General features: G+C 39.3%; 1 protein-coding gene across 1 annotated transcript in view; it reads right to left on the reverse strand.

The window, feature by feature from the left end:
• Nucleotides 1-10,530, reverse strand: part of STPG4 (sperm-tail PG-rich repeat containing 4) — a 52,618-nt gene that overhangs the window by 36,590 nt on the left and 5,498 nt on the right. The window contains exon 3 of the mRNA XM_032239482.1: nucleotides 10,254-10,511. Coding sequence (XP_032095373.1) covers nucleotides 10,254-10,511 — 258 coding nt within the window. The remainder of the gene's footprint in view (nucleotides 1-10,253; nucleotides 10,512-10,530) is intronic.

The raw sequence follows: 10,530 nt of genomic DNA on the forward strand, positions 1-10,530 counted from the left end.
TTTTTTTTTTTTTTTTTTGAGACGGAGTTTTGCTCTTGCTACCCAGGCTGGAGTGCAATGGCGCGATCTCGGCTCACCGCAACCTCCACCTCCTGGGTTCAGGCAATTCTCCTGCCTCAGCCTCCTGAGTAGCTGGGATTACAGGCACGTGCCACCATGCCCAGCTAATTTTTTGTAGTTTTAGTAGAGATGGGGTTTCACCATGTTGACCAGGATGGTCTCGATCTCTTGACCTCGTGATCCACCCTCCTCGGCCTCCCAAAGTGCTGGGATTACAGGCTTGAGCCACCGCGCCCGGCCACCACTGATCTTTTTATAATCTCCATGGTTTTGCCTTTTCCAGAATGTCATATAGGCAGAATCATACCATAGGCAGCCTTTTCAGATTGGCTTCTTTCACTTAGTGAAATGCATTTATGTTCCCTCCATGTCTTTGTATGGTTTCATAGCTCATTTCTTTTTAGTGCTGAATCATATTCCATTGTCTGGATGTACCACAGTTTATCCATTCATTTACCAGAGAACATCTTGGTTGCTTCCAAATGTGAGCAATTATGAATAAAGCTGCTGTAAACATCCATGTGCAGGTTTTTGGGTGGGCATAAGCTTTCAAGTCCTGTGGGTAAATACTAAGGAGCACAACTGCTGGATCTTATGTAAGAGCATATTTAGTTTTTTTAAAAAAATGGTCAAACTATCTTCCAAAGTGGCTATACCATTTTGCATTCTCACCAGCAATAAATGAGAGTTCCTGTTGCTCTGCATTCTTGCCAGCTTTGATGTTTTCAGTATTTTGGATTGGGGCCATTTAGTATTTGTGTAGTATCTCATTTGCATTTCCTTGATGACATATGATGTGGAACGTTTTTTATATGCTTTTTTGACATCTGTATGTCTTCTTTGGTGAGGTGTATATTAAGATGTTTGGCCCATTTTTAATTGAGTTGTTTTCTTACTGCTGGGTTTACAGAGTTCTTTGTGTATTTTGGTTAACAGCCCTTTATTAGTTATATCTTTTGCAAATATTTTCTGTCAGTGGCTTGCCTTTTCATCCTCTTCAATGTCTTGTGCTGAGCAGAAAATTTTAGTTGCCAAGAAGTCCAATTTATTTTAATTATTTCTTTCATGGATCATGTCTTTGGTGTAAGATCTAAACTCAAGGTCATCTAGATTTTCTCATGTTATCTTCTAGAAGTTTTATAGTCTTAATTTTTACGTTTAAATTTTGTAATCCATTTTGAGTTCATTTTTTGAAGGGTTTGAGGTCTGTGTCTAGATGCCTTTTTTTTCTTCTTTTCTTATTTTTATTTTGGAGAAGGAGTCTCGTTCTGTTGCCCAGACTGGAAGTACAGTGGCATGATCTTGGCTCACTGCAACCTGCACTTATCTCAGCCTTCCGAGTAGCTAGGATTACAGGTACCCGCCACCACATCCAGCTAATTTTTGTATTTTCAGTAGAGATGGGGTTTCACCATGTTGGCTAGGCTGGTCTGGAACTCCTGACTTCAAGTGATCCACCCATCTTGGCCTCCCAAAGTGCTAGGATTATAGGCATGAGCCACCATGCCCAGAGCCTCTTCTTTTTTTAATGTGAATATCCAACAAATTGTGTTCCAGCACCATTTGTTGAAAAAACTCTTTTCTTCATTGTATTGCCTTTGCTCCTTTGTCAAAATTCTGTTGACTGTATTTTTGTGCATCTATTTCTGTGTTCTCTATTCTGTTCCATTGATCGATTTGTGTATTATTTGCCAATATCACACTCTCTTGACCACTGTAGCTTTATAGTAGGCCTTGAAGTCAGGTATTGTCAGTCCTCTAACTTTACTATTCTCCTTCATCATTGGCTATTCTGAGTTTTTGCCTTTCCATATAAACTTTAGAATGTTTGTTGATAGCCACAAAATAACATTCTCTAATTATTATTGGGATGGCATTGAATTTAAAGATCAAATTGGGAAGAACTGACATCTTGACGATATTAATCTTCCTATCCATAGGAAATCTCTTCATTTATTGAGCTCTTCTTTTATTTCTTTCATCAGTTTGTTTTTTTCCTCATATAGATCTTGTACATATTTGTTAGATTTATATCTAAGTATGTCATCTTTCGGCATCCTAATATGAAGGCATTATGTGTGTGTGTGTGTGTGTCTCTCTACCAGTAACATTTTATTTCATAATGCAAATAATCCTTCTATCATCATGAGATTTGACACATGTAGTTTGAGAAGGAAGGGAAGTAAATTCATTTCCATCCAATCTTACAATTTCTAGCCAAATGTTTGGTCAATGGAAGAGAAAGGCATGCTTTATGAAAGGTACTGTGTTTTAAAATTCAAATTCTACTTTTTCATTGCTAGTATAGAGGAAAGTAATTGACTTTTGCATATTAACCTTTATCCTGCAAACTTGCTATAATTTGTTATTGGTTTCAGGAATTTTTTGTTGATTTTTTTGGATTTTCTACATAGACAATTATGTTTTCTGTGAACAAGGGCAGTTCTATTTCTTCCTTCCCAATCAGTATACCTTTTATTTCCTTTTGTTATCTTGTTCCATTAGCTAGAACTTCCACTACAATGTTGAAAAGGAATGGTAAGAGAAGATATACTTGCCTTCTTCCTGATCTTAGTGGGAAAGCCTCTAGTTTCTCCCCATTAAGTATGATGCTAGCTGTAGGTTTTTTATAGATACTCTTTATCAAATTGAGGAAGTTCTTCTGTATTTCTAGTTTACTAAGAATTATATTCATAAAATAGCCGGGCACGGTGGCTCAAGCCTGTAATCCCAGCACTTTGGGAGGCCGAGGCGGGTGGATCACAAGGGCAAGAGATCGAGACCATCCTGGTCAACATGGTGAAACCCCGTCTCTACCAAAAATACAAAAAATTAGCTGGGCATGGTGGTGCGTGCCTGTAATCCCAGCTACTCAGGAGGCTGAGGCAGGAGAATTGCCTGAACCCGGAGGCGGAGGTTGCGGTGAGCCGAGGTCGCGCCATTGCACTCCATCCTGGGTAACAAGAGCAAAACTCCGTCTCAAAAAAAAAAAAAAAAAAAAAAAAGAAAAAAAAAGAATTATATTCATAAATGGGTGTTGAATTTTCTCAAATGCTTTTTCTGCATCTATTGACATGATTATGTGAGTTTTCTTCTTTAGCTCTTGATGTGATAGCTTATTTGATTTTTTAAATATTGAGCCAGCATCACATACCTGCGATAAAGCTCACTTGGTTGTGATGTATAATTTTTTAATACATTGTTAGACTCAATTTGCCATCATTTTGTTGAAGATTTTTACATCTTTGTTCATGAGACATATTGGTCTCTAGTTTTTGTTTCTTGTAATGTCTTTGTCTGGTTTTGATATTACGGTGATGCTGGCCTAATAGAATGAGTTAGGAGGTGTGTTCTCTGCCATCTATCTTCTGAAAGGGATTGTAAAGAATTAGTATAATTTTTTCCTTAAAGAATTTATTTTAATTGGATTGTAAAAGACCATAACTCATTTTCACCATTTGATGCAAGTGATGAAGTCAGTTAGTAATCAGCATTTTCTGGAAACTCCCTTGCATCTTCACAGTGGTAGTACGCTACCTTTTTTGGGATTGACTGACCTTGTTCAGTAATGATTCACTGGCTATAGGCAGAGACAGTGTCACCATCTTCTCCCTGTCCCATTCACTGTAGATAGATTCTGGAACCATGCTCTGACTGGCACACTTTAAGCTTAATTCAGGTTGTCCTGAAGTTACCTTAGCATGTTGATTTCAAGCGTATACTTTAAACTCCTCCATGTAAGTCACTAGATCCATGTTTCTAGTTGAAAATATAAATAATACATTTCAATGGTAATGGACTTCTACTCTGCAAGGTAAAGTTGCAGAATAGGACAACCTTTCTGTAGGACTTTGGGCAATGCATCTGGAAAGACACAGACTTCAACACCTCCTTTCCTCAACAATTTCACTCTATGATTAACCACAGGGGATGGTTGAATATATTAGGATATGTCCATATAAAAGAACATTATGCAGCTATTAAAAATGATGTGTAGGCTGGGCACGGTGGCTCATACCTATCATTCCAGCACTTTAGGAGGCTGAGGCAGGAAGACCGCTTGAGCCCAGGAGTTGAGTTTAAAACCAACCTGGGCAACATAGTAAGACCCTGTCTCTACAAAATAAATAAACAAATAAATACATTTTAAAAATTATGTGTAAAGAATACATGATGGTGTGAAAAAGATTCATAATATATTTCTAAAAAGAAGAAATTCTGGTTTTTGCAGATGACATCCTAGGTTATTTATTTGGGCAATTAACCTTCCCACTGCTGACAACTAGAAATGAAAGATATAATATTAAAAATAAACAAGAGAGTTTTTAAAAAGATATAAAAATGCCAACAATACAGTAGGAAATTATATAATCCTAAACCAAAAGACAGCAAATAGCCAAGGAGGTTAGTGGCCCAATTTTGTCTAGAGGATGTTTGCTGGTCCAGGCTAAAGTCAGCAGAACACAGCTGAGTATAAAGGAAATTCAGAGCCCTAGAAGAATTCAAGGGTCAAAGCTTGGGTCTATTAATGATAAGGGGAGGAAGGAGTCTAGTGGGAGATACCCACTGGAATTTGAGACCCTAAAGGGTGCTTCCTGAAAGTAAACTCTCCTACCCCACTCCATTGCCAAACAGAATGCAGAGAGTTGCTTTGGTACTAAGCAAGAATTGGGAGGGAGAAGAAACCCACCCCTGAGAGATTATCACCATGGGCTGTCCCTTTCATGAATTCCAGTTCAAATTCACACTGCTAGGGTGATCCAACAGGACATAAACATTGCATTTCATGTTGTACCAGACCGGTAGTTCCCCTAAATATTAACAGAAGCAAAAGCAAACCTTAGGCCTTGGGGAATTCACAAAAATAAATTTTCAAGAGTAATGAGCAATACAGTTAAAGATAATCACATACACATAAGTAAATAAAATGAGTAAGGCCCAGTCAGATTTTAGGTATTTGAGTAAGCATTAATTCATTCACAGATTCAACCAATATTAATCATCAGACACTGTTCTAGACAGAGATAATAATGAGCAAAACATAAATATTCATGTCCTGATGAAGCTTCATTCATGGGAGAAGACAGGTAACAAATAATCAATGTAAAACCCAAGTAAATTATATAGTACACTTGATAGCTATGGATGCCAAGAAAAAAATATAAGAGCTGGGTAGGGAAGATCTGAACCGTCGAGTGGTAAATTTAAGTGGGGCTCATTGAGAATATGACACTTGAACGAAGACTTGAAGAAGGACAGAGAGTAGGCCATGAAGATATCTTGGATAAGAGTATTCCAGAAAAAGGACGGTCAGTGAAGATACCTTGAGGCAGGAATGTTAGTGGTAAGTTCAAGATACAGCCAGAAGAAGGACAAGTGGGTCAGGAAGAAAGTGAGAGGGAGTAGTAAGACAAAGTCAAGAATGAAGCCAGTTCACAGTATCTCTGTTGGCCTTGAGAAAAACCACTCAGAGATCACACGGACTATCACATTGCTTTAACCCAGTGATTCTGAACCAGGAGCATGGCAATGTCTGGAGACATTTTTGGTTGTTACAACTGGACGAGTAGATTGCTAACGATACTTAATGAGAAGAGGCCAGGTACTATAATGCACAGAACAGGCCGCCCCCAACAACAAAGATTTTTCCTGCCCAAAATGTCAGCAGTACTGAGCTTGAGAAACCCAGGATTAGACATACAGGTGGATAAACCACAAAGGGAATTGGCCACAGTGACTCACACCTTTAACTTCAGCACTTTGGGAGGCCAAGGCAGGAGGATTGCTTGAGCCAGGAGTTTGAGGCCAGCCTGGGCAACATAATGGGATCCTATCTTTACAAAAAAAAAAAAAAAAAAGAGAAAGAAAGGAATTGGATATACAAGTTTGGAATTCAAGAAAAAAATCTAGGTGGCAGACATAAATTTGATAATCACCAACAAATAGATGGTGTTCATAGCGTTGAATGAGAACACCATCAAGGTGTTGAATGAGATCACCATTCAGGGAATAAGCAGAGATGGAGCAGAGGTCTGAGTGCCTGGAGCACTCCAAGATGGAGATCAGGGAAGGGCAGAGACGGCAAAAAATGGCTGAGAAGAAAAACCAAAAATGAGGATGGAGGAGGACGTGTAGGAGGATGTAGGAGGTTTGAAAAGAGGGGAGAGTGACTGGGTGCGTGACTCATGCCTGTAATCCCAGCACTTTGGGAGGATGAGGCGGGGGGATCACTGGAGCTCAGGAGTTTGAGACCAGCCTGGGCAACAAAATGAGACTGCCTCTTCTAAAAATTTTAAAATTAGCCAGGCACGGTGGCTGGTGTGTGCCTATAGTCCCAGCTGCTTAGGAAGCTGAGGGGGAGGACTGCTTGAGCCTGGGGAATCAAGGTTACAGTGAGCTATGATTGTGCCACTGTACTGTAGCCTTGGTGATAGGGTGTCTGAAATAAGTAAATAAATAAAATAAATACATAAAGGATGTATAGAAGATAAAACCACCCAAGAGAGTGGGAAAGTAAATGGACTAGAGAAGTCCATTCAGTGCCCATTAGAGGTAGAGAATTTAGCATGAGACCAGTCATCCAGCTACATGGATGTAGATATTAATACAAAGAGAGACATACCCAGGGTTGTGGCTTTGCCAAACAAGTAAAAGATGAGAAATGAGGGGCAAGGGAATTGACAGTGTATGCAGAGAGTAGCTATAATGATTAACTATGGGATTGGAGCTTTGCAAGGATGACAGGGGTTGCGAGGTAGTGAAAAGGTGGGAGAATCAATAGACTGCAATTATAGCCTGTGGGGAATGGAAAAATTGTTAGGATTGGATATTAGTCAGAGAGGGGAATTCATGTAGAGATTGTGAAATTCTTGGTCTTGAAAATCATCGAAGGAGTGAGTGGCTGAGGTAGAGGAAGGTTCAAGAAACTGAGAAGCCAGGTTGTTGGAAGATCATCTATGTGTGTGCTGAAATTATGATATAAGCAGTGAAAAGAGTGACAGTGAAGGAAGGGGGCTAATAGCAAGGAGTAAGGGGAGTAACTCAGGGGTCAGCGGGGGACTACAACACTAGGGGGAAAAGTAGGTCATAAAACTGTACATATGGAGAGAGGTGGTCCCATTTGTGTACATATATTCTACAATGAGGATATACTATTTATCTGTTAAGAAAAAGGTAATTAGAAAAATTATGGGGCCACCTAAAATATTCTTTGGAAAGGGGAAAATATAGATAAGCATATGTATGCACACACACACATACACACACTCAAATACCTATATATATATACATTCCTTTTTTTTTCTGAGACAGGGTCTTGCTCTGTCGCCTAGGCTGGAGGGCAGTGGCACAATCATGACTCACTGCAGCCTCCACCTCCCGGTTCATGCAATTTGCATGCCTCAGTCTCCCAAGTAGCTGGGTTTACAAACCTGTGCCAAGATGCCCAGCTAATTTTCATATTTTTATTATAGTAGAGATAGAGTTTCACCATGTTGGCCAGACTGGTCTCGAACTCCTGGCCTTAAGTGATCCACCTGCCTCGTCCTCCTAAAGTGCTGGGATTATAGGCATGAGCCACTGCACTTGACTCATGCCTATAATCCCATAAGACTAATAAGACTAGTGACACTCTTCACTAGGGGTGAAAGGGTAGAAAAACTAACCATTGGGTACTATGCTCAGAACTTGGGTGATGGGATCAATCGTACCCCAATCAGCATTATGGAATACACACGGGTAACAAATCTGCACATATAGACCCTGAATCTAAAATAGAAGTTGAAAAAAAAAAAGGCTCTTCAATATAGATTCTTGAGTTACATGCTTCAGAATAAAGGCATTAAAAATGGTGAAAACTATTACAAATAAAAAGCCACTGAAAGATACAAAATGGATATTCTGTGAAAAATTAAGAAGTTTGAGAATGCTGTTCTAGCTTAATGAATAACAATAATACATACTATACCCCAAATTCAAATTATTCTACTGAGTTCTGCTACTAAAATATTGGAATTATGAATTGTACTGGTGAGCAAACGATGTTACATCTGAGTATCTTTCCCCTTGTGAACATATATATCTTTGAAATAGAAAATTAGAAAACACTGAATTTTTCCAGTATGTGGAGTTTAATCATTTGTGGGAGGTAGAAAGGAAAGAAGAACAGGAAAACTGTTTTCAGAAGGTTTTATCCATCCTCTTGAGTAAGCCAAATTCTTTTGGTCTTTTAAAACTTTGCATAACTAAAACCTTGTACGTTTTCTCCTTTCAACACTGGGCCTTTGGCTGATTTTCAGGGACTCGTAAAAGCGAGAAGAGAGGAAGCAGAAAAGGAAATGGCAGAAGGAATAAGCAATAAAGACTTTGCATTTGAGATGGCCAGAACAATTTCACACGTAGCCAGGTTACCTGATAGCAAGCCATAAATGTGCTAGTATGATTTAGAGTTTGTATGCCTCCACTGAAGCAAACAGAGTAAGATTTACCCAGTGAACATTTATCATTCTGTTCTGTTTCAAAGCTATAATTTACAAAGTAGTAGAAAGGTCTACGTGTTGGGTTTGACATGTGTTCATCCTGTTGAAAATTTTGTGTCCACTTTAGTAATTACAACCCCTTGTACTTAATTCAACCTCCAGCTGCAATACATTTCTCTCAGGTTATCACAATAATATTATGATGAAGTTATAAAGATACGATACTGTTATTAGTTTCTTTATAAATGGGAAATATTAATGCACAAAGAACTGAGACAAGTACCCAAAGTCTCAAGTAACAAAGTCCAACTATCCCTTGAACGCTATCCCTTGAACAGACCATGTTCCTGCCATTTCCATGCTTTCAACAATGCTGTACTCCTCCCTTGAAATAACTCCTTTGGATTCCATCAATCCAAACCCTGCTCCTTATTCAAGGTGAGGGGCACATGAAAAGAGGATTAAATTTTGGTGCAGAAGCCCTCAGTTAAAAGTGCTGCTTCACCTACTTAAGTATTAGCAAGGTGCCTTTGGACAAGTTACTTAGTCTCTACTCACCTTAGTTTTCTTGCATGTAAAATGGAGTTAATAATCTGTTCTACCTATTTTGGAATGCTTAAGAAGGAAGCAACTAAGAGAATATACATGGAAGCCCATAGTAAACCATTAAGAGCCACATAAGAGACATGTAGTAGTGAAGGTCCAGTTAAGTCCTACTTAAGCCACGGAGCTTTCCAGCCTTTTAATCCAGCCTACTTGAACTCTCCTTTGGCATTTTCAGTTCCACTATTTATCTGAGCACTTGATAAACTCTGTCTTGTCTTGTTGGCTTAAATACCTCTGGGTCAGGAATATCTTCCTTCCACAGAGCCTAGTGCAGAGCTGGGAGCATAGCAGTACTCTTGTCAATGCTACGAATGAACTGGTGGAGCTGAGAGTAGAAGCTGACCCTCCTGGGACCACGTGCTCACTTCTTTTTTTTAATTAAAAAAAATATTTTTAGAGATAACATCTCACTCTGTCACCCAGGCTGGATTGCAGTAGCATAATCATAGCTCACAGCAGCCTCAAACTCCCAGGCTCAAGGGATCCTCCTGCCCTGGCTTCCCAAGTAGCTAATTTTTTTTTTTTTAAAGAGATGGAGTCTTGTTATATTGCCCAAGCTGGTCTCAAACTCATGGACTCAAGCGATCCTCCTGCCTCAGCCTCCAGAGTAGTTGGGACCACAGGCATGTGCTACTACACCCAGCTATTTATTTTTTGTAGAGATGGGGTCATTTCTATAAGAAAAGTTTTTAAAAGCTTCCCTATGGTATGTAGTTATATTTATGCTCTGATAACTCACTGAGAGGCAGGGTTTTCTCTTTAAAAGAAGAGGGTTCACCACATATACTGCTTTTAAAGAGACCAGAGCATGGCCCAATGACAGATAAGATCCTGGGGCTCCCCAGGCTAGGGGAATCCTGCTAAGAGTTGCTCAAGAGGGAAAAATTTCTCCCCATGTACTCCCTCACTTAGGTTAAGAAGACATTACAGGGAAAAATCATACTGGACACATTTGCAAATCAGGCAGTCCTTGCTTGATTTCTATAGGAAATAAGACATCTTAAAGGTTCTCCATTTCTCGGGGAAGATATACTCTCTGTATAAAGAATACTTTCCTCAGGGCCTCTTAGTAGCTTTCACATACAAAGCAATCTGCTAGTAGTGCTTTACCTGATCTTTGTCAACTAGTGTGCTGGGGCTTGGCCGTGGTTTGTCTTTGAATGAGTAAGTAGCCATTTGCTTCTTTAACAGGTCCAGGAAGTCAGGAGGTATATAGTGTGGAAGATCATTTAGAACTGGATTGTTTCTTTGCACAAGAGGTGGCTTTTTCCTTCCTTCATTTTTAAAATTGTAGGTTGTTATCACTGGATTTAATTGGGATTCTTCAATGAAAGTTTTCAAGTGGTAAGTGCCAGGTATAGGAGTATTCTGTGGAAAATTGACATCG

The sequence above is a fragment of the Sapajus apella genome, unplaced genomic scaffold, assembly GCF_009761245.1.
Source record: "Sapajus apella isolate SASKATOON/1434 unplaced genomic scaffold, GSC_monkey_1.0 scaffold44, whole genome shotgun sequence".
NCBI classification, from domain to species: Eukaryota; Metazoa; Chordata; class Mammalia; order Primates; family Cebidae; genus Sapajus; species Sapajus apella.